Here is a 24,147-nt window from a genome sequence, read left to right as displayed (position 1 = left end):
AGTTTTTTAAGGGCCTACACCATGGCCAGGTATTCCTTCTCTAGGGCTGTTAACCCAATTAAGATCCTTAGTGGCTGAAGCCATGGCTTGCATGTGCTATTTAAACCCATTCCCGTAGGCTTTCTAAAGCATTACATGCCCTGAATCCTAAATTTTCCAAAGTGACCATTGATTTTGGGTGTCTGCAAATTTAGAGAGATCTTGAAGGGGCCACATTTTTGGAGGGAAGTTGCTCAGCACTTTCTGAAAACCAGGCCCCTTTGGGGACATCCTGTGTTGGGCACCCAAAATTGGTAGTCCCTTTTTAACAAGTTGGGCCTTAGTGTCTGGATCTCAGCTGCAATTGGGCAGGGGATGGATCTCTTTAAGGAGGATGGCATGTGACTCTTACTCTGGGTCTTTCATTGGCCAGCAGAACTGCCAAGTGATTCACTCCGGTTCATGTCCCCAATTTCCTCTCACAATATGGAAGCAGAGGGCTACAGTATAGGTTTGCAGAATGGCAATTTATTATGCAGAGGAGCCCTGGTGAGCAGCACTGCAAGAGTGGCTAAGCAGTAGGTTTGAAGCTGTTCAGATTGTTTTAAGCCTTGCTTCAAATGGTGCTTCCAGTGGAGGAGAAATGGCGGCACAGATGGATCTGGCAGCATCGGCTCACTTTCATCTTCTCTATTTCTGGATCTTCTTAGCCAATGATTTTGAGAGCAGCAGCAACAATGCCCCCACCACGTCCTTTCCAGAATCTTTTCCAGCGGCCCCGTGTGACGACATTAGGCTAGAGAGAAAAGGGGTCAGGATCAGAATCTCCACTCAGACTGAACCCGTCTCCTGCAGCTCAGGGACTGTTACTTTGTTCTCTCTTGTGTTTTGTTTGTTATTAGCAATGACTAGAGGCCCCAACTTAGATCAGGGCTGTGGTAATCGCTGTACACATGCACAGTGGGAGACAGTCTCTGCCCCAAGGGGCTTACAATCTAGATAGACAGAGGGGTAAAGGGTGAGGGGGTGACAGTGTGACATGCCTGGGGTCACACGGATGGTCAGTAGCAGAGCAGGAAGTAGAGCCCAGGTCTCTTGAGTCCCAATCCAGTGCCCTCCCCCCAGGAGCACATGGCCTCTGTGGAGCAGCACAGGGCATCCGACCAGTGTCACTGTGGGCCTAGGTGGCTAGTGGGGGAGAGGAGTAGCCCTCAGGAGTGAGTGTAACTGCTGGGCTCTTTGACAGAAGGTGACATCGCTCGGTGTCTCTGAAGGAGGGGCAGGAGCTTGCCTGCTGGAGGGACAGGGTGCAAGGGCCATGTCATTGAAGGCACAGGATTATAACTCAGCCATTATCCCCTCCCCCTTTGCTGTTTGTAACCCTTACGCAAACCTTGGGCAGGTCCCTGTTCTAGGATAAGAAGGAGGGGCCATGCTGGGGCCTTTGTCTGGTGTGTGGGACCAGGGGCCATTCAGTGTCTGCATCGTACAACGTTTGTAAATGTCGCTGCCAGACAAAGGCAGGTGGTGAGGAGTCTCCCCAGCCCCCATGTCCTTGCCCCGCTCCCAGGCATCGTATGGAGCTTTAAGTTTCTTACGTATCCCAATGAGATTAGAATTTGCTCCCTGCGGTTCTGCTGGCGGCTGTAGGTTCCACCTCCAGGCTTGTGGGGCAGGAGGCCTTTGCCAGCTCACTGCCAGTAGGTGGAGCTGGACACTTGTTCTGGGGACACTTGGTCAGTGTGAAATACCTGGCCAGGATCTCAGCAAGAGAAACCCTTAACCCTGCGTCAGCCCAGCCGTGAGCAGACAGGAGGCTGTCTAAGCCACTCACCTCCTCAGACGCCTCCTCACATTTGATAATGATGGAAGGGGGGTCCTGTTCAGTGGAGAAGAATCCAGAGCAGTCTTTGACCAGCTGCAAGGGAGAGAAGAGACCTCAGCATCTTACTGTCCGGGAGCGCTACCGCTCAGGCCACTCGCGTGTGGAGACCTGCTTCCCGATGTGGGTTGGTCACAAGTTCAGCAGGAGGTTGGGAGGCTCAGCCTCCAGCCTGGTTTGGACATCACATTGGATCAGGACCCCATTGTGCGAGGAGCTGCAGAGAGACCAGAAAGATGGTCCCTGCCCTGAGGGGTTGACAATCTATGTAACCCTGGCTTGCGTTCAATAGCATCTGACTTTGTGAGCTGTTACTATGTGGTGTCTGGGATTCCTTGTCTACTCCAGCTGAGTGAGAGGGGCCCACAGAGAACAGCATATGGGTAAATTGTAGATACAGACAAGGAGAGAATGAGCCAAAATCTACACTCAGCTGAGCCAAGCGAGGCTGGATTGCTATTAGGGCAGAGCATGTTTACGGAATGAGAAGCAGGGTCTGGCAGTTACAGCGCTGGGCTGAGATTAGAGAAACTTGGGTTGAATTCTCCACTCTGCCACTGTCCTGGTGTGTGACCTTGAGCGAGCCACGTCACCCACCGATGACCCGGGGATAAGAGCACTCCCTCTTGGCCAGCCTTTCTCGGTCTGGTCTGTTTAGATCGTGAACACTTTGGGGCAAGGCAGAGACTGTCTGTGCAGCACCTGACACCATGAGGCCCTGATCTCATATGGGATGTCAAAGTGCCAGTGTACCACGAATAATATTTTACACAAGCTGCATCCCCTTCTCCTTTTGCCTTCAAGGATAGTTCCCAGGTAGAACAGTGCCCCAGCTGACAACAGCAAACCAGAGATTGAAAGCCGTGTAGTCCTATAATCAGGGGTTGGATGAATGAATGTATGTTTTCTGTAACCTTGATGTAAGGATCAGTAATAGGATACAGCAGAAGAGGCACTGTACCGTAGCCCCCTTCCTTCCTTTATGTCTCTGCTTTAAAGATGTTGTTGGGCATCTGTGTGATCAGTGAGACAGAAGAGCAGAGGGAGGTGTCTCCGTGCAGAGAGTGATCCTTACCCCGTCTTCTTTGAATTCACACTGGTTGGGGTCGCGGTTCCCTGATACCGGGCACACTGTCTCTTTCACAGTGAATTTCAGCGATTGGATAGTTTTAGAAGACACGTCCTAAAAAGAAGTTCAACGAATAAGGAAAATTAACATTCACAGTGAGCATCAAGGCACCAGGCCCCACTTTGGCCTTGTAAATATTTTTCTTTGATGTTACAGTATCGCCCAGAGACCCAGATTGGCATCAGAGCTGCACTGTGTGAGGTGTTGTTCACACACATACCCAGGGAAGGCCCTTGCCCTAAGGAGAATGTAAGTATTGACTTGTTCAATTCTATTGAAGTAAAGAGTTATTAATAATCATTCTCAGCAGTAATCTAGGGCCTTGAATTTTTCAAATGCTGTTCAAACCTAAATCCCGGAAAGTAAATTCATATATTGTGGCCTAACTCTGATGTAGCTCCATTGTCTCAAATGGGCTGATTTGCACCAGATGAGGCTCTGGCCCATGTTTCTACTGCATGAACGAATAACTAGTATCTTGCAATTCTCTTCCCCCCCACCCTGGTCCTCTGCCCTTCTCTTAGAAAATCCAGTCACTCAGTGTTTCTGCATGTGTTTTAATTCCTGAAAGTGCGATTCTGGTCTGAAATGACAAGGTCTTATTGCCTCACTGTCACTTCTGTATGTAGGTTCCTGTCTTGCAGAAGTTACTTGTATGTGCAGGTGTTTGCCGGATCGGAGCCCAAGTGTCCTCCTTTTGGGCCTGATCATGAAACACTCTGAGCACTTTGGTGTGCTCTGAGCCCCCTCAATTTCCACTGACCTCGCTATGAGCAGAGGGTGCTCGGTAGCTCACGGGATCAAAACTTTCATTAAAAGTATGATTATGTCCCCAAATTGAATGTTTGCTTATTCTCTTTGAACACGTGTGGCTGGCCACCGCCTTTGGGCCAGGTGCCGTGCAAACACAGAATAAGATGGTCCCTGCCCCGAATTACTCACAGTATCATTCAAATGGAAACCTTCTCTGCCTGCTGAATCTGAATGAACTGCTGCTCTCAGGCCCTTCATGTGCCCTGGGACCAGGAAGCTGCTGTGTGGTAATACAGGGAAATCACTGTCTGGCTGCTACCCGTCCCTGCACATATTTCAATCCCTCTTTAGAACCAATTTTGGCCACACTGCTTTTAGTGACTCCAGCTGGCTTGTCGATAAATTCCCTGTTGTTCCCCTTCCCCATCCTCTGCCTACTTGGATTGTGACAGAAACTGTCTTTCATGGCACCACCAGAAATCTGCCCTGGATAATAACGAGGCTGCAAATACCAGACTGTAGGTATAGGAGTCTAGCATCAGAGGCAGCGATTTCCATTGACCTGCTCTACGAGCTCAAGCAGCATCGAATATACACAGGTCACAACGCGATTCCCCAGGTCACTCACCCAGTCTGGCTGTGGCTCAGCTTCCAGGAGCCGATAGGCCAGTGTTGTGCCTGGCTCTTGGTTGTAGATCTGAACTGCAGCTAAAACCGCATCCTCGTGGGTTAGCTGAGGGGATGATGGTGGTGTGGGGGCTGCTGTGACCACTCCGACGAGCAGCAGGACTTTCAGGCAGGTCTCCATCCTGTGCCCTGTGGCATTCAGTGAGAGCTGGGTGGGCAGCCCACTCTCTCCCCAGGGAAAGCCCTTTTATATGCTGCCTCCTCCGTGTGGGCTAGTGCCTCATTGGCTGCCTGCTTTGGTCCTCCCTTAACCAATAACTTTTCCCCATCCATCTGCAGGATGTTTCCATTGGCCACCCTGCTGGGGCGGGCAGAGAGGGAGGTTGGTCAGGAGAAAAGGAGGATTTTTTTCTAAAAAATTGCTGAAATTGTGTGCACCAATTGCTAAACAAACCATGGCTGGAGGTGGCTGGGGGCCCCTGTATTGGGAAAGGCTAAGGTACCTGAACCTCTCTTGGTGTAAGTCAGCATAGATCCATGAAAGCCAATGGAGCTAGGGCAAGTTAAACCATCTGAGGATCTGTTGGGCCAGAACCTCAGCTGCTATAAGTTGCCATTGCTCTATCTACACTGACTTTTATCAAGAAAACACCTCTACCCTAAAGTCCAGACAACCAGAGCTTTACCCCACAGCTCTCAGTCCAGAAATCACACAGCAAGCATTCCCCTAGAGCCAGTCAGTAGGCACAGGTCGTTGTTTTGGCTAAATCCAAGAGGAACATACAGTTCATTGACAATGGATAATCACACACCGGACTGCTCCTGACAGGCCAACCGGTTCTTTTGTATCCCTAGCTGTGGAACTGCCCCTTGTCCAAGAGGAGGACCCTGTTCCAAAGCTGGAGCTATCTCACTATCATGAAGTCTTCCTATGAGTTAGCCTAACCTATTCCTTCTAATGTTACCCCATTGCTCCTAATCATACCCCATAGCCCCCTTTCTAAATCAATCCCCCTCTCTTTGGGTTGATTCTTCTGTAGGCTGCTACCGTTTTTTCCTTATTCTATATTTACATTGGCCAATTTAAGTGCACATAGCTGTGTCCCTACCCAAGCCAATTTCAATTAATTTTAAGAATCAGATTTAATGAGACACTGTCTCAAACGTGTTACCAAGAGCCAGTAGTATCCCATCGACCACTTCCTCTTCATCCACTGGTCCTGCCATTCTGTCAAGCACAGCAAACTATCAGATCTCTTCTGTGTGATTAGAGCACGTTCTGTGTGTCCTCCGAGTGGGGCCCTCCTACACAAAACACAGTCAACAGTGTGGCCGGTATTGCTGGCTGTGAAGCCCCCTTCATCAGGATTCTGCTGCAGGATGAGAACAGGAAGTCTCAGGATTCTTTCTTCAGCTCATTTCTTGCACATGCTGGCTGACCGTTTAGCTATGGTTTTGTAATCCAGGCAGGACGGACGGGGTTTGTAACTGACAATTCCATCTCTCCCTGTGCAGTATGTGAATTAAAGCTGGTGCTGTGCCACACGGGGTTGGGTGGCAGTGCGCTCGTACCACTTACTTCTTTATCAGTCAGTTGCTGAAATGCTAGAAATTCTTGAAGTGTCCTTTAATATTCCCCTATTAACTTGACTGATACTTGAGTCTTATTATTATTATTATTATTATTATTGTAACACCTTAATCCCAAAATCATGTTTTGCCCAGCCGAATTTTCCCCCTCAGCCTAAGGAGTGCTTCTTGCATGTGACCCCCTGGGGTATAGGTTAAATGCAGAATTGTATTTGATTCAAAGTTTGGATGTTGATTGAATCTGGCCAATAGTTTGCAAAGTCTGTCCAGTCTGTGTGTGACTTTTGGCAAGTTACTCTATCTCTCTGGCCTCAGTTCCCCATCTGTGACTCATGGCCCTTTCTTTCTCCCACTCTTCGTCTGTATGGCCTGTTTAGATTGAACGCTCGTAAGGGCAATGATTCTCCTGTGCTATGTGTGTGTACAGCTGCTAGCATAATAGATCTTGGTTGGTATGTGTAGGTGCTAGTGTCATATGAAAGAAGACTGAGGCACAGGGCATTGAAGAATTCAGCCTCCAGTCTTTAATTTCTGATGCTCTATTGAATAGGGTCAAGTATCAGAGGGGGAGCCATGTTAGTCTGGATCTGTAAAAGCAGCAAAGAGTCCTGTGGCACCTTATAGACTAACAGACGTTTTGGAGCATGAGCTTTCGTGGCTGAATACCCACTTCGTCAGATGCATCTGATGAAGTGGGTATTCAGCCACGAAAGCTCATGCTCCAAAACGTCTGTTAGTCTATAAGGTGCCACAGGACTCTTTGCTGCTTTTATTGAATAGTGGTTGCTCTGAGAGTCCCACTGCAGCTCCGTCACAGCCCGAAGGTTTAGCACTGCTCACCCAAGAGGCCTGCACATGTAACCCACACACCTCCTGAGTGCCACTAGATGGGCCAGAACACCACACCCAGGAGGTGTGTGGGTTACACAAACATTTGCAATCTCATTCTTGCAGGTGCATCTGTAACAAGATGTTACTTTTGTAGCTGTCGGGTGTCTCTGTGCTTTCTCCGTGCAGCTCTCCAGGACAAACTGGAGCACTGACCCCTGTTTATAACAAGACTCCTGCTTAATTGAAATTGGGGGGGGGGGGGGGTTCTCTTGGTTTGTCCTGTGGAGCACAGCCTCCTCTGTCTGCAGCACAACCTGCCCTTAGGAAACTGACCAGCATTTATCCCTCTTGGCAGTCCAGGTCCCTCAAGCAGCCTCTTTCTCCAGATCTCGCTGGCATATCTTCCCTGTATCCCCAGTCTGACAGAGCTGGAGGGCAGCTGCCTTTTACATAGCTGGCCAGCACATCTTCCCTGTGTCCTCACTCTCCAGATCCTGGAATCCAGCCTCTCCCTCCAGGGACAGCCAGTATTGATGCCAATAAAATCCTCACTGCTCATACGGTCCCCACAACCGTGCCATGCTGCAGGCTCCTCCACAACTCCCCAGCTGTCTTCCCTGGAAGAGCAAGGGAGCTGCACCTACAGGCCTTGTATTCCCTTTCCAAAGTTCGGAGGATCCAGAGCACAGAGATCGAAGCCTCGGAATCCCCACTTGTTTCCATAGAGCTTTGTGTGTCCTCCTGAAGCCTTCAGCTAATGAGACCCCTAGTCTGCATGAAGTGCTTTTAAGACAGGTTGGTTTAAAGGGGACCGTGGGGCCATCTCAGTACAGGCTGGCCTTAAAGACTGTCCTCATCAATGGAGGCTACCAGCCAACTCCAGGCTTCATTCCTGGGTATGGTGCTTGGCACAACGGGACTCTGATGCTGGCCCTGAACAGGGGCTGCTGTGATGCAAATCACTGATAATAAATAATTTTGCCATGCATTTTCCCCTAGAAATGGCTTTTTGGGGTTTTCAAACACCCTGTGCCCATCACACACACAATACAAATATCCCAGAACACTACATACCCATAGTGACTTACACGTGTGTGTTGTGTCCTGTTGTGTTGGACAGTCTGTGATTCAGCCTACACAGAACTAAAGTGCCTTTCCTTTCTCGCGTTATGCTCTCGTTAGAGGAGACAAAGATAAGTGGCATAACTCCCTGAAATGCAGTTTGTAATATTTATCTAGACCTAGGTCTCTGCTGTGTTCGGAGGGTTAATTAGACAATGTTTGAATATGTAAAATGTAATATAAATTCTGCTATTAGAGTAAAGAACTCCGACCTGAATGAGCTAAGTGCTGAGGTTATTCCGAATGGGTCTCTCTCTGACCCTCACCTACACAGCACTGAAACGTTATGGCAGTTGCAGGTTTGCTTCCCAAATGTGATGGTATTTCTTTTGCAAATGCAGGAAACAGAAGTTAGTTGGGTAAGATGTGCAGTGGTTTGCTCACTGGAATAGGGTTTCTTGTCCATTTCTTTGCTGTGCTATGTAAAACCCTAATTCCACAATATTGTGCAGACAGACAGACCCTGGTACCTGTGTGGCACCCCATGATTTCAGTGGGGTCCATGTGTGCACAGGGGTCTGTCCTTTGGTACAACTGCAGATTTGGGGCCAAAAATATGGTGCGTTTTTTTAAATAGTAAAGATAATTGACCACAGGAACCACTTATCTGGGGATATGCTGGATTCTCCATCACTTGCAGGCTTTCAGTCAGGATTTGATTTCCTTTCAAAAGAGATGCTCTCACAGAAATGGAAGTTACAGGCTTGATGCAGAAATGACTGGCCGTGGTTCTTTGGCCTGATCTGTGTTCTGCAGCAGGTCAGACTAGATGACCACAATGGTCCTTGCTGGCCTTCACTATGACTGTAGGAAAGCTATGAAGGTCGGCAGCAAAGCTTCAGTTACATGTTTGATGGGGTTCCAAATTCCTTTCTCAGTGACAGCTTGGAAGCTTTCTCATCTCTGCCCCTCCTTACAATCACATCATTGTTAGCGAAAGAACCTTCTTCTCTGCAGCTTCTATCATTTGGACGAGATTTCTTGCTCCTCTCTGTCCATCAGACGATATTTTGCATGAAAATTCCAAATTCATTTGGTCCCTGTTCCTCTCACATGTCAAACTCATTGAGGAGTTTAGTCATATAATGACAAGCGAGTGTTGCTCCGAAGTGTGTCTAGGAGTCTCAAATGTATGCTCATAGTTCTCAGTCTTGTCCCCCTCGCCCAACACACTCACACACACGCTCTGTACACACAATCTCACAAGGCAGACATTCCTTCATGAACAATGGGGAAAAAATCATACCCTACCTCTGGGATAAATTCCCTGCTGGGAACAGTGCCTCTTGATCTATTGAATTAATGGAGTTGTGCTTATTTACATCAGGTGAGGTTTCCAGTGATTATAACCTGGGTGCCTAGAGATGCAGGTACATTTGTCCCAGGAGGATCACTAGCAGAGTGGATGCAGTGAGATATCTCCCTGGTGGGGAGTATCACTGACGGAGCCACAAGGGCTCTTGACCTCAGGAGAGTGAAAGTCGTACACTCTTCTGAGCGTGGGGTGTGCAGCCTAATCCCACAATCCGAGCTGATTTAAGTTCCCATCTCTGCTTGCCCTGCACATTTGCCAACAGATGTTTCCTACTCAAGGGAACAGCAGCTTTTGGGAAAACCCAAGTGTACAAACAACAAATCCCCCAAGGTCAGAGTGACAATCAGGGGTGTGCTAGTGGGGTGACATGACGGCCCTTCTCAGCACTGGATGGGGAAAGGCCTCATAGTCCTTTTGGTGGCTGACTGTGGCCACGGCAGCCATCACATTTACTCCTCAGCAGCAGATGCTGAGCTGAGGGAGAAGAACTGCATGTGACAGCTACTGCGACCCCCTGCAGGATCTTTGGGGACCAATGCATTAAAACTAGGAATGGCTTCAGTGTGATAGTTTCCTACTCCCTGGGGGAGGGGTACCAGACCTCCTCCCAGAACTACAAAGATTCGGGGGGTGATTAAGGTGAGTCACTAAAACTGAACCCTTCTAGAAAGGCACATGCTCCTGGATTGGTTTCAATAGATTGGTTCAAACTGGGGTTTCCAGAGACAAGCAGAGAAAGGGCTTTTGGTATAAATAGGCTGAGTTTAAACTGACACGGATTCTGATTCAGCAAACGGACAGGGCCTTCTGTCCAAGGGGGGGCGCAACCTTCGTGGAAGTGTTAGAAAGATTTTGACGTGGCAGGTACCCCGTAAGACTGGTGGGTGCTTCCTGGAATGTTTAGTGTGTGCTTAAATTGCGGGTGCCCAGGAACGAGGGTGATGGGGGAAAGGTATCAAAAGTTAATGCTGAAACCATTCCAGAGCTTAACTATCCTTATAGTTAAAGTATTTTCTAATATCTAACCTAACTCTCACTTACAGCAAATTCTCCAATTTATCAAGGTGATTTTGAATTCTAATCCTCGTAGACTCATAGACTTTAAGGTCAGAAGGGACCATTATGATCATCTAGTCTGACCTCCAAAGTGCTTGCAACCCCTCTCAGCTCGGTGTCCTCTGCAGATTTTGTAAGCATACTCTGCACTCCATTAGCCAGATCATTAGTGAAAATATTGAATAGTACCAAACTCAGGACAGATCCCTGGACAACCTCACTAAATACATCCTCCCGGTTTGATAGTGAACATTCATTACTATATTTTCAACCAGTGTTGCACACATTTCATCTTCACCACATTTCTCTCATTTGTTTTTGCAAATGTCATGTGGGACTGTGTTAAAAGCTTTCCTAAAATCAAGATATAGCACATCTACTGCTTCACGCCACGTGATGGGCCTGTAGTGTAACCAAGAAAGAAATTAAGCTGATTTGGCATGATTTGTTCTTGACCAGTCCATTTTGTCTACTACTTATTTTTCTGTTCTACTTTAGGCATTTATAAATAGATCATTTAATAAATATTTCAGTAACTTTCCAGCTATCGAAGTTAGGCTGACTGGTCTGTAATTCCTCAGGTCCTCTTTGTTCCCTTTTTTAGAGAGGTACTGTACCATGTTTTCCCTTCTGTAGTCCTCTGGGACCCCACCCATCCTCCAGGAGTTCTGGAAGATAATCACTACTGGTTCAAAGATTGCTTCAGCTAGTTCCTCAAGTACCCTAGAGTGAATAGCATCCGGCCTGGCCAACTTAAAAGCATCTAATTTATTTAAATATTTTTAATCTGTTTTCCCTAGTCTGGCTTGTGTTCCTTCCCCTAGCATCTGATCACAATCAATCCCTTTAGTGAAGACTGATGTAAAATAGGCATCCAACTCTTCAGCCTTCTTGATGTCCTTTTGTTATTAGCTCCCTTTCCCTCCTACATAGTAGACCTGCATTTTCCTTCCCCTTATCCTTGCTCCTAATGTATTTATAGAATCTCTTCTTATTGCCCGGTATGTCCCTTGCTAAGTGTAACAACTTTTGTGTCTTAGCCTTCCTGGTTTTTTCCTATGTTCTTGGGTTGTTTTCTACTCATCCATAGCAATTTGTCCATGTTTTCACTTTATAATGTTCAGGTCACTAAAGAGTGCCTGATGCAGCCATATTGCCTCTCATGAGACTCATATCATTCATGACTTCAACTGATAGATTTTTAAGGCTAGAGCATAAGGGTGGCAGAATCAGGTTTGTTGTCAGCCAAAGAGCTCGAGGGTTTTCAGTCCGATGGAATTTGCACCTTTAATGACCCTGCTTTGGGATTTTGTCCCTGTGGGATTGTGTACAGGAACGTGGGAAGGAGCTTGGGTGGTGTCCGCTTCATTATCAACACCATGCTGAAAGCAGTGCTGGGAGCCTGTACTCTGTACGGTTGTGCCTTGGTTGGGAGAACCTTGGAGCAGCCCCATCTTGTTTTTAGGGAAAAATTCCCCCCATGGCAGAGGGGTCTGCAAAGGGACCAGTGACCATCAAGCCGTTAACACAGGACATTGTCAGTCCCTCCTTGCTGAGTGTACAAACCTGCGGGAGTGATTGCTTTGGGGTTAGGGGGCTACCTGGGTCATAAAACAGTAGGCAGAGGGTGTTACCCACTGTCTGGCTGAACCTGCAGTAAATCAGGGAGGCTGAGGGAATCCACGATGGAGTGGACTCTTAACCCAGTTAAGATCCCCAGTGATGTGTGTGCTCATTACACCATTCCCTCTACGCCCCTGAGGCCACCTGGTGCCATCTAGTGTAGATGAATGAAAGTCCCAGTCTAAGTATTACATACCTTGGGCCCTAAATTTCCCAAGTGACTGTTGGTTTTGGATGGCGCAAAATTTGGATGCCCAACAGAGAGATATTGAAGGGGCCTCATTTTCAGATGGTGGAGGCTCACTACTTTCTGAAAACTTCTTGAGGCCATCTGTGTTGAGCACCCGATATTGCTCGTCACTATTAATTGAGTTGGGCCTTAGTGTCTGGATCTTTGTTGCAATAGGGCAGGGGGTTGGTTCTCTTTAATGAGGATGGCGTGTGACTCCTAGTTCGGGGTTTTCATTGGCCAGTAGCACAGTGAGGTGACTCACTCTGGTTCACATCCCTAATCTCCTCCTAGAATATGGAAGAAGAGGACAACAGTATAGGTTTGCAGCATGGCAGTTTATTATGCAGAGGAGCCCCGTAGAGCAGCACTGAAACAGGTGCTATGCGGTATGTAGCAGCAGATACTCTGAAGCTGTTCAGATTGTTATGAGCCTTGCTTCCAACAGTGCTTCCAGTGGAGGAGAAATGGAGCCACAGCTGGGTCTGGTAGCATCAGCTCGCTTTCATCTCCTCTTTTTCTGGATCTTCTTAGCTGGTACGGGCAAGACCATTTGAATAAGCTTCCAGGCGTTTCGATGAATAAACCTACTAATATTTCCTCAGCGGCCCTGTGAGATGACATTAGGCTAGAGGGAAAAGAGGTCAGGGGTTACCATCTCCACACAGACTGATACTGGCTCCTGCAGCTCAGAGAACGTTCGTTTGTTCTCTTTTGTATATCGTTGGTTAGCAATGACTAGAGGCCCCACCTTTGATCAGGGCTACAGTTGTTACTGTACACACACACTGAGAGACCATCTCTGCCCCAAGGGGATTACACTCAAGATAAACGTGGGCAAAGGGTGGGACGGTAACAGCGTGACATGCCTGAGGTCCCATAGCTGTTCAGTGGCAGGGCAAAGAGTAGCACCCTGAGCTGCTGAGTCCCAGCCCAGTGCCCGCTCCCCTGTAGCACGTGCCCTCCTTAGAACAACAGAGAGCCATCCGACCAGTGTCACCGAAGGCCTAGGTTGGCTACTTGGGGAGAACGTGTAGCCTTCAGTGAGTGAGTGTTGCCAACGAGCTCTTGGGCAGAGGGTGACATCGCTCTGTGCTCAGGAAGAGGCAGGAGCTTGCTTGCGGAGGAACAGCATGCTAGGTGTGTCATTGAAGGTGCAGGATTATAAACAACTCTTATCCCCTCCCCCTTTGCTGTCTGTAACCCTTAGCCCCACCTTGGGCAGGTCCCTGTTCTAGGATAGAAGGAGGGCCCATGCTGGGGCCTTTGCCTGGTGTGTGGGACCAGAGGCCATTCAGTGTCTGCATCATACAATGTATGTAAATATTACTGTCGGACAAAGGCAGGTGGTGAGGAGCCTCCCCAGCCCTTGCCGCACATCCAGGCACTGTATAGAGCTTTAGTTTTCTTACGTATCCCCAGTGAGAGTAGAATTTTGCTCCCTGCGGTTCTGCTGGCGGCTGTAGGTTCCATCTCCAGGCTCATGTGGCAGGATGCCTTTGCCAACTTGCTGCAGCAGATGAGCTGGACACTTGTTGCTGGGACACTTGGTCAGTGTGAAATACCTGGCCAGATCTCAGCAAGGGAAACCCTTCACCCTGCATCAGCCGCCGTGAGCAGAGGAGGCCATCTAGGCCACTCACATCCTCAGATGCCACCTCACATTTGATAATGATGGAAGGGGGGTCCTGTTCAGTGGAGAAGAATCCAGAGCAGTCTTTTCTCTCCCTTGCAGCTGGTCAAAGAGACCTCAGCATCTTACTGTCCGGGAGCGCTACCACTCAGGCCACTCACGTGTGGAGACTTGCTTCCCAGTGTGGGTTGGTCACAAGTTCAGCAGAAGGTTGAGAGGCCCAGCCTCCAGCCTGGTTTGGACATCACAGTGGATCAGGACCCCATTATGTGAGGTCCTGTACAGAGGAAGGTCCCTGCCCCGAGGGGCTCACAATCTGTGTAACTCTGGCTCGTGTTCAATACCACCTGACTTTGTGAGCTGTCACTATGTGGTCTGTGGGATTCCTTGTCTACTCCAGCTGAGTGAGAGGGCCCCACAGAGAACAGCATATGGGTAAATGTAGATATAGACAGGGAGAGAATGGGCCAAAATCTACGCTCAGTTGAGCCAAGCGAGGCTGGATTGCTGTTAGGGCAGAGCATGCTTACGGAACTGGAAGCAGGGTCTTGCAGTTACAGCGCTGGGCTGAGATTAGGGAGAGTGGGGTCGAATTCTCCACTTTGCTACTGACCTGGTGTGTGACCTTGGGTGAGTCACATCACCCACCAGTGACCCGAGGATAAGAGCGCTCCCTCTTGGCCAGCCTTTGCCTGTCTGGTTTATTTAGATGGTGAACACTTTGGGGCAGGGACTGTCTGACTGTGTCTGTGGAGCACCTGGCACCGGGGTCCCTGATCTCATTAGAGTTGTCAAAGTGCTAGTGTAAAAAGTAATGTTATACATGAGGTTCTTCCTGCTTTCTTTTGACTTCAGTGAGGGTTTCCCGGTAGAACAGTGCTCCAGCTGACAATAGCAAACCAGAGTTTAAAAACCATGCAGACCTATAATTAGAGGTTGGATGAATGAATGTATTTTGTCCGTGACATGTATGTATGATTCAGTAAGCATGCTACAGCAGAAAAGGCACTGTCCCATAGCCCCATTCCTTCCTTATGTCTCTGGTTGAAATATACATTTTCTTTGAGGCTTGGGGACCTGAGAGATACTATTGGTCAACTCAAGGTGCAGCTGGGTGATCAGTGAGATAAAAGAGCAGATGGAGACCTGGGTGCCAGGTTTGTATAATTTTTGGTGGTGCCCAGAATGGATGCAAGCAGAGCCATCCCATCCATAGGGCAGACTGGGGCAACCGCCCTGGGCCCTGCACTTTGAGGGGCCCCATGCTTCAGAGGGATGCAGGTTCCAGCATGGTCTGGGATGTTAGCAGGGGGCATGGCTCCAGCAGCAGTGAACGACCTGGTCCCAGCCCGCCTTGCTTCTCTCCGCTCCGTGCCACACCGCCAGCTCCTGGCGTCGCTCGGGGGAGGGGACGGAAGCCAGAAAGAGGTGGAATTTGAGGAAGGGGTGGAATGGGGGCAGGGAGAGGGTGGAGCAGGGGGGAAGAGGCAGGTCAGAGCAGGGCGGGCTGGGGTCGGGTTGCTGCTACCAGTGCCAGGCCCCCGGCTAATCCCCCAGGCCGCCCTGGATCCTGCATCCCCATGAAATGTGGTGCCTCCCAAAATTGCCCCGGTCCGTCCTATGGATGGGCCAGCTCTGAAAATATAAGCCCAAACATTGGTGGTGGAGCACAGGCACCACGGGCCCATATAACTCGCGGCCTAGGGACGGAGATGTCTCCCTGCAGCAGGTGAGCCTTACCCCTGTCATAACATATTTCCCAGATTTGGACCTTAGCATCCAAAATATGGGTGTTAGCATGAAAACCTCCAAGCTTAGGTACCAGCTTGGACCTGGTAAAGTTGCCACCACCCAAAAAATTAGAGTGTTTTGGGGCACTCTGGTCCCCCCAAAAACCTTCCCTGGGGACCCCAAAGACCCAAATTATTTGAGTCTTACAACAAAGGGGAATAAACCATTCCCCCCCCTTCTCCCTTCCAGGTATTCCCTCCCTGGGTTCCTGGAGAGATACACAGAAGCAAGCTCCGTGAATCTAAACAGAGGGACTCCACTCTCCCTGTTTCCAGTCCTGGAAAAACAAGTACTTCCCTCTTCACCCAGAGGGTATGTAAAGTCAGGCTTAGTAAATCTAACACAAAGAGATTTTCCCCCTGACTTCCTCCTCCCACCAATTCCTTGGTGAGTTGCAGACTTAATTCCCTGGAATTCCCACTAAAGAATAACTCCAACAGGTCTAAAAAAGAAAGCTTTATAAGAAGAAAGAAAAATACATAAAAATGGTCTCTCTCTATTAAGGTGACAAATACAGGGTTGATTGCTTAAAAGAAATATGAATAAACAGCCTTATCCACAAAGAATACAATTTAACACATTCCAGCAACTACACACATGTAAATACAAAAAAACCCAAACCTATGGTCTTCCTATCTTTGTACTTACAACTTGGAAACAGAAGATTAGAAAGCTGGAGATAGAAAAATCACTCTCATAGCCGAGAGGGTCAGACACAAGACAAAGAACTCACACACAAACTTCCCTCCACCCAGATTTGAAAAAGTCTTGTTTCCTGATTGGTCCTTTGGTCAGGTGTTTCAGGTTACTCCTTTCCAGGTGAAAGAGACATTAACCCTTAGCTATCTGTTTATGACAACCCCATCTTCTTTGAATTCACACTGGTTGACGTCATGTTTCTCTGATACCAGGCACGCTGTCTCTTGAACAGTGAATGTCAGCGGCTGGATAGTTTTTGAAGACATGTCCTAAGAAAACATTCAATAAAAACAAAATTAACATTCACTTTGAGCAGCAAGGCACCAAGCTTCACTTTGGTGTTTGGCCTAATTATTTTTATTTTATTATTATTTTGTGTTACAGTATCACCCAGAGGCCCGGACTGGCATCAGAGCCTGTAGCCAGGTGGTTACCCGCTCCTGCCCTGAGGGGTTTAAAAAGCAGCCCTGAAGAGGGCTGCAGCTCTAAAAGCTGGGCTGATTGGGGAAGCAGCCACAGCTGGGCCATGCCCCAATCAGACCACAGCTGGCCTGTATAAAAAGGTTGGGAGCTAGGCACCCAAACAGTGTTCCTCTGCCTGTACAGGCAGAAGGGCCTGGCTGCAGGGAGCTAGAGGCAGGGTACCTGAATGGAGCAGGGCTGGGGAAAGGCAGGGGAGCTCCAGCCTGGAAAGCCCTAGGCTGTGGCCTAGCATAAGGCCAACAGGTACTGGGGGTTGCAGAGGGCAGCCCAGGGGTAGGCAAAGGCAGCAGGTCCAAACCCAACCTTGCCGGTGATGAGTAGGCTAATACTGCAGTCTGCCCCAGGGCTTGGGGGCTAGATGATGATTGGCAGTTGCCTTATACTGAGGTGAGGTGGGGATAGTGGGTGGGGGGTTCCTGAGAAGGGGAGACCCAAAGAGAAAGGAGTTACTGCTAGGGGAAGCAACCCAGCTAACAGGGCACCAGAGTTCAGAGAGGGACCCAGGGGCCAAGCGGTAGTGGATCACCAGCCTGCAGAGGGTGCTCTGGGCTGGAAATTGAGCTAATTCCCTGAGAGACCAGCAGGAGGTGCTGCAGGGGTGAGTCCGCATGCTTACAGAGCTGCATTGTGCTGGGCGCTGCTTGCACACACATGCAGGCAAGGCCCTTGCCCTAAAGAGATTCCAGTCTAAGCAGAATGTAACATTGACTTGTTCTAGTTCTCTGAAGTAATGTTTTTAATAATCATTCTCAGCTTTTGTCCAGGGTCTAGCATGTTTCAGATGCTGTTCAAAGATTACTCCAGAAATGTAACTTTGTGTGCTGTAGGCTAGTTCTGGAGTAGCCCCATTATCTTCAGGTGAGGTTTTGAATAAATAATAAGTATCTTGCAATTCTTCCCCCATCCTGCCCTTCTCTGAGAAAATCCAGTTGCTCAGAGTTTCTGTATGTCTTTTAATTCCTGAAAGTGCAATTCTGGTTTGAAAAGTGACACGCTCCAAGTGAGCGCCTGGGATTCCAGGGCTTGTTGCCTCACGGTAATTTTCATATGTAGGTTCCTGGCTTGCAGAAGTTACTTGTGTGTGCCAATATTTGCAGGATTGGGCCCCCAAGTGTCTTCCTTTTGGGGTTGATCATGCACGGCTCTGAGCGCACTCAACTTACACTGGCCTCGGTGTGAGTAGAGGCTGCTCAGCAGCTCACAGGTTCAAGCCTTTCATTGAACAATGGTTATTTCCCTAACCTGTCAGTCCCACAAATTGAACTTTGCTCTGAAGCTCAAACCCTGCTGTTCCTTCTCGTGCCTCGTCACAGGAACACATTAAACAAGGTGCTGTTGATGATGCACAAGAAGGAACAAAATCCAGCTCCTGCTATTGAGAGCCACTGGAATACAAAGGAGTGAGTATTTCTGTTAGCTATGGGCCAGGATTTTAGAACGTCTGTAAACTGAGTCTGAATGAATGCTTCCCTGGCGGCTAGCTGGGAGTGGGAGAGACTTGGGGCTGTTTATGTAAATACAGTTTGCTCCTGCTCTATTTACATATTCATCAGATACAGCAGTGTTAAAGTCATCAACTTTGGTGGGCATTAGGTACAAATCACCTCACTACTGAATGCAGAGGTAGTGAAATATGGTTGCCAATGTTGTAATTATTGTAGGAATATAGGAAAGCAAGACTGTGCTTAACTGGTCCCAAATGAAGGGGCCACCCTCAGCTGAAAGAACCTCATTAAGCCAGGGGCTCAAATGTCACAGCTCTGTGCTATTAGGAGGGGTGAGGACAGATATTTCTGGCTAGGAGGCTGTAGACCCTCAAGGGTCTTTCCTAGACTGGTTTAACCTGTTCTTCCCCATTGTTCAAAGACTAGAGCTAAATAGGCTTCATTAGGAGCCTTTGTTATGTTAAATGGCCAATCAGAGCTTGCCCTGCCTGCTAAGCTAAAAATCATGGAGAGCTGAAATCACATAAGAGGGGGGGCACTGTTCCTGCCAAGTCTATAAAGAGCTGAAATTTACTAGACTGATGTGCAGAGGTCTGATAGCTGGTGACTGAGTGGCTGGCATGGCAGAGAGGCACAATGAGCAGCAAGCAGGGTGTCTGGTGGAGAGGCCCTGCGAGAGCGGTGAGCAGACAGCCAGCAGGGCAGTGGCAGAGAGGTGTGATGAGCAGCCGGCAGGGCGGCTGACAGAGAGGCATGGTGAGCAGGTAACCAGCAGAAGCAGACAGTGAGCGGCCAGCAGAGTAGCCGGCAGCGAGTAAGGTACCTCTTTACCCCACTCAGAGTGGCAGGGAAGTGAACTCTGCAGATGTATCTCTCAACTGTGAGTCACTCAACTCAGTGGGGTGCAGAGAAAAGGGTTGGCAAGTGAAAGGGACACTTCAGTTGCTGGACTAAGAACCTGGGGAAAAGGACACTGCCCAGCTTCCTTGGGGGTGGGTCTTTTACTCATGGTTTAGGTTTTATGAGCCCTATTTGTGGTGTTTTCCAAATTAATGCCGAGTTACTTCCCTCCTTCAGTTAAGTTTCTTTTCTACACACATACTCGTGCTTGTGAGCAGGGCAATACTGCCTCTCCGAGGCACTCAGGGGTGGGGTGTAAATTTCCCAGGTTACTGGGTGGGGGCTCGAGCCAGTTCCGTGTTGTATCATGGAAAGGAACCCCTAGATACTGCCTGCCTCTGAATTGCTCACGGCTATATTCAGATGGAAACATCCTCTGCCTGCTGAAGTCGGAATGAGGGGCCTGACACCAGCAGTTCATCTGCGGCGGGACCACGGAAGCTGCTGTGTGGTCATAAGGGAAGTAGCTTGTGACTGCAACCTCCACATATTTTGCTCCTTTAAAACCCATGCTGCTTACAGTAACTCAAGTTCACTTGTCTATAAATTCCCTGATATTTCTTCCCCTAACATCTGCCTACTGGATTGGGAGCAGGAAATCATCTTCTTTGGACAGTACCCTAGACCATAGCTGCACCACCAGAAATCAGCCCTGGATAAATAACAAGGGTGCAAATACCAGACCTGTAGGTACAGGAGTCTAGCATCAGAGGCAGCGATTCCCTATTGAACCTGCTCCCCGAGCTCAAGCAGCTATCGAATATACACAGGCACAAAGCGATTTCACAGGTCGCTCACCCAGTCTGGCTGCGGCTTACAGCTCCAGGAGCTGATAGGCCAGTGTTGTGCCTGGCTCTTGGTTGTAGATCTGAACTGCAGCTAAAACTGCATCCTCGTGGGTTGGGCAGAGGGACAATGATGGCGCGGGGGCTGCGTGACCACCCTGATGATCAGCAGGACTTTCAGGCCGGTCTCCATCCTGGCCCTGTGGGATTCAGTGAGAGCTGGGTGGGTAGCCCTGCCCCTCCCCAGGAGAAGCCCTTTTATACACTGCCCCCTTCAGGTGGGCTAATGCCTCATTGACTGCCTGCTCTCGTCCTCCCTGAATCGATGGCTTTTCTCAATCCGTCTGCAGGATGTTTCCATTGGCCACCCTGACAGGGCAAGCACAGGGGAGATGCTGGTTAGGGGAAAAGGAAAATGTTTTCAAATACATTGCAGAAATCACATGCACCTATTGCTAAACAATGCATGGTGAGGCGGGGAGCTGTCCTGGGGCCTCTGCGCTGGGAAAGGCTGAGCTACGTGTCTTAATTCTGTTGGGCCAGCTTTCCACACAATTTAAATTCATTTTGGGAGTCACATTTTGTAAGACACTATCTCATATGTGTTACTAAGGGCTGGTTATATCACACTGACCACTTACTGCTCATCCACTGCTCCTGCAGTTCTGTCAAGCACAGCAATCAAACAGTCAGATCTAATCCTCTGTGTGATTAAAGCACACTCTCTGTGCCCTCTGGGTGGGGCTCTCACAATACTTTCCCTCCCACATAAAATGCAATAAACAGTGTGGACGGTATTGCTGGCTCTGCAGTCTCCTTGGATTCTGCTGCGGGATGAGAACAGGAAGTCTCAGGATTCTTTTTTCAGCTTATTTCTTGCACATTCTGTCTGACCGTTTAGCTGTGGTTTTGTAATCCAGGCAGGACAGATGGGGTTTGGTATTTAAATTAAAACGGTTGCTTTGTCCCATGGGGTTGGGTGGCAGTGCGCTCATATCACGTGCTTCTGTATCGGTTAGTAGCTGAAATACTAGAAATTCTTAATATGTCTAATAATACTCCCCTAGTCGCCTGTTTGATCATTGAGTCGTCATGTTTTAATTCACTTATTATTATTAATTGTATAGTTGTAACACCTGAATCACACAAACATCCTTCCATCCAACTTTCATCTTAGCCCCAGCGAGTGCCTCTTGCGTAGTGTGACTAGATGTCCCGTTTTTAAAGGGACAGTTCCTTTTTTGGGGACTTTTTCCTATACAGGCACCTATTACCCCCCACTCGGGTCCCATTTTTTTTCATAGTTGCTGTCTGGTCACCATAGCCTTGCATATGTCCCCGTAAGGTTTAGTTTAGATGCAGAGTTGTACTTGAGCCCCCGTTTGGATGCTTGTTCACTGAATATGGCTCAAAAGTTTGCAAAGAGTGTCTACTGCTTGTATGAAGGTGCCAAGTCACTTTATCCCCCTGGCCCTCAGCTACCCACTTCTAAATAATGATCCTTCCATTTCACCCACCCTCTTTCAGTATTGCCCATTTTTATTATAAGCTCTTAAGGGCAGGGACTGTCTCTTACTATGTGTACACAGAGTGGGACCCTGATCTTGGTTGGAGCCTGTAACTCCATTGAATTCTGGTTGCTCTGAAAGTTCGATTACAGCACTAGGGTTTAACCCTGATCTTGCAGGGCACCTAGATGATAAAGATGGTCCCTTCTGGCCTTAAAGTCTGTGAGTTTAGGAGCCTGCAGAGTTTGGCTGTCTCATTCCTGAAGCTGCTTCTGTAATGTGGCTGCTTTTATGTCGTTCAGACATCTCAGTGAGTTCTGCTTGTAACTGTGCAGCGGAACCCTAGTTCACTGAACCCCCAGAACTTATCCTGGAACTCCAGCTTCACTCAGATTTGGGGATGTTCTCTAGTTTTGTTCCACACTAACTGAAAAATGTGACTGGCAACTTTTGCAGTAAATATAGGTATCTGTGAAGAGGGCATTAATAAAAAAAAGATGCATTAATACTGGAAAATGTAATAGCTCTCTCTGGCTCAGTTTCTCCCTCTAAAAAGGGGGATTAATCATTAGGCCTGACCAGAAAACAAAAATTCAGTTTCACAAACAAACTAGAGATTTCTGTATTTGTTTTCCTTCCGTATCGGAATGAAATTGAGAGCTTTTGAAAATTTTAACAGCCTAATAAACCTCATCTTCTGGTTTGTTTTTTTCCTCCATATGGTCTACCTGGAATACCTTGTGTTCAGGAGAGAGATCACTTGATCATTACCTGTTAGGTTCACTCCCTCTGGGGCACCTGGCATTGGTCACTGTTGGCAGACAGGAAACTGGGCTGGATGGACCTTTGGTCTGACCCAGTACAGCCGTTCTTATGTTCTTTGTTATCATAGTTGGCGGCACCTGCTTTCCTCCAAATCACTCCTAACCCCTGTGTCCTAGTCCCACTCATCAGCCCCTTCTTAATTTACCATCCTACTCTCACCCAAGTAACGATCTGCTTGAAGAACTAACCCTTCTTGTTCAGTTCCTGGGCTCTGCTGGCTAGGCTCAGACAGACCTTCCTGGGAGCTGCACCACTCACAGATCTCACTGTGGACGCATCTCTGATTGCCCCTCTGTGGGCAGTAGTGGGCGTTTTTAAGCGTCAGGATCTTGACAATTGAACCAAAGTCCTTTGAAGTCACTGGACGTTGATTTCAAAGGGCTTCAGATCCGGCGCTTCCTTACTTGTGCCATTTTTGCCCACACAGTTTCCCTTGGAATACAGACACACAATTGGTCTTAACTTGGCCCAGGAGGATCAGACCACAGAATAAACTGAAGCTAATCAGCGGTGATGCTTACTGCAGTGAGGGCGCTTCCAAGCTCTCCCTGAGAGAGGAATTTGGAACCCCAACAGATGTGTTACTGAAGCGTTGCTGCCAACCTTCATAGCTTTCATACAGTCACAGCTGTTAAGGCCAACAGGGATGATTGTGATCATCTAGTCTGACCTGCTGTGGAACACAGAACAGGCCAAAGAACCTCAGCCAGCCATTTCTTCCTCAGGCCTGTAACTCCTGTAGGAGTGAGAGCATCATCTCCTTTAGAAAGCGATCCAGTCCTGATTTAAAACCTGCAAATGATGGAGAATCCAGGTAAGTGGTTCCCGTGACCAGTTACACTCACTATGGAAAAATGTCCACCCTATTGCTAGTCTGAACAGTGCGAGAGCTGCAACTTTTAGCCCCTGATCCTGCAGTCAGATCTGCACAGACAGCCCCCCATGCCCACATGGACCCTGTTGGAGACTGTGGGGTTCCACACAGGTGCCAGGGTCTGTCTGTCTCTGCATGTGATTGTGGGAATGGGATCTCATTTCTTTGCTGTGTTAAAGGGACTAGGAGACCCCATTCCAGCTAGCGAGCCACTGGGGATGTTACCCAACTAACTTCCACTTTCCACATTTGCAAAAGAAATGCCCTGGCATTTGGAAAGCAAACCTGCAACTGCCATAACATTGCAGTGCTGTGAAAATGGGAGACCCATTCTCAATAGCCTCCGGCTCTAGCTCGTTCAGTTTTAAATAGTGTGCTCCCATAGCAGAATTTATATTACATTTTACATATTCAGCCATTGCCTAATCAACCCTCCCAATGCTCCAGCGAGCAGGGTCTACATAAGGGTTTCATCCCCATTTCGGGGAGTTCCACCAACATCCCTTCATCTGTATAAACCAGAGCCTGACTAAAGAACAAAGCTTCAGTTCTGTGTAAGACAAAGTCTGGGCTGGCCAGACCAGCAGGATGCCCTACACGCATGTCTCTAGGATTTGGGGAGTGGGGACACAGGAAAGAAAGACCTGGACTTCCTGGATCTGTGGCTATGGGGTAGCCCCACCACATAGGCTGCTCCAGGGATGGGAACCCCAATGCTTCCAAGTTCTTCAGCTCCTGGGTTGCATCCACCAGGCAAACAGCCACAGAGCCACAAACCCCAGATCTCCCAGGTTCTGCAGCAAAGCTGTAAGTTCAGGGCCCCAGTTCTAAACAGGACTCGACTCCTGGCTGTACAGCGTTCCCAGGTCTGGCCAGCTGATTTCACTAGAGTGACTAGGGCATGCAGGTAAATTTGTCCCAGTCTGATCACTGGCACAGGGGTGCTGTGAAATGTCTACCTCATGGTGCATGTGACTGTTGGCTTCCAAATCCGCTAGGTCTCTGCTTTGCCAGTGACTCTCACACGCCAAACTCAAGGAGGCATTCAGCCATCAAACGACATGCGAG

General features: G+C 48.5%; 2 protein-coding genes across 2 annotated transcripts; both read right to left on the bottom strand.

The window, feature by feature from the left end:
* Positions 1 to 491: 491 nt before the first annotated feature.
* LOC115644822 (cathelicidin-2-like) lies at positions 492 to 4,587 on the bottom strand. The gene is made up of 4 exons (XM_030549287.1): positions 4,372 to 4,587; positions 2,937 to 3,044; positions 1,814 to 1,897; positions 492 to 775 (listed from the first exon to the last, which is right to left on the bottom strand). The coding sequence occupies exons 1-4, from the start codon at positions 4,549 to 4,551 to the stop codon at positions 686 to 688; spliced, it is 462 nt and encodes a 153-aa protein (XP_030405147.1). The 5' UTR covers positions 4,552 to 4,587; the 3' UTR covers positions 492 to 685.
* An 8,150-nt stretch (positions 4,588 to 12,737) lies between these two features.
* LOC115644820 (cathelicidin-related peptide Oh-Cath-like) lies at positions 12,738 to 20,065 on the bottom strand. Its single transcript, XM_030549286.1, is given in 6 exon segments — positions 12,738 to 12,764; positions 13,780 to 13,860; positions 16,418 to 16,528; positions 19,886 to 19,906; positions 19,908 to 20,020; positions 20,023 to 20,065. Coding segments are annotated over 6 exon segments (396 nt in total).
* Between the last annotated feature and the right edge of the window lie 4,082 nt (positions 20,066 to 24,147).

This window comes from Gopherus evgoodei, chromosome 2 (assembly GCF_007399415.2).
Source record: "Gopherus evgoodei ecotype Sinaloan lineage chromosome 2, rGopEvg1_v1.p, whole genome shotgun sequence".
NCBI lineage: Eukaryota > Metazoa > Chordata > Testudines > Testudinidae > Gopherus > Gopherus evgoodei.
Note: the sequence above shows the minus strand (reverse complement) of the source record. Positions and strands in the feature narration are given on the sequence as shown.

Excerpts from the sequence above, each read along its gene's own strand:
- LOC115644822 (XM_030549287.1), bottom strand. The coding sequence starts at position 4,551 with ATGGAGACCTGCCTGAAAGTCCTGCTGCTCGTCGGAGTGGTCACAGCA. Across the intron at positions 3,045-4,371 it reads CTGAGCCACAGCCAGACTGG|GACGTGTCTTCTAAAACTAT; the intron begins GTGAGTGACCTG and ends ACTTCTTTTTAG. Across the intron at positions 1,898-2,936 it reads GTGAATTCAAAGAAGACGGG|CTGGTCAAAGACTGCTCTGG; the intron begins GTAAGGATCACT and ends TCTCCCTTGCAG.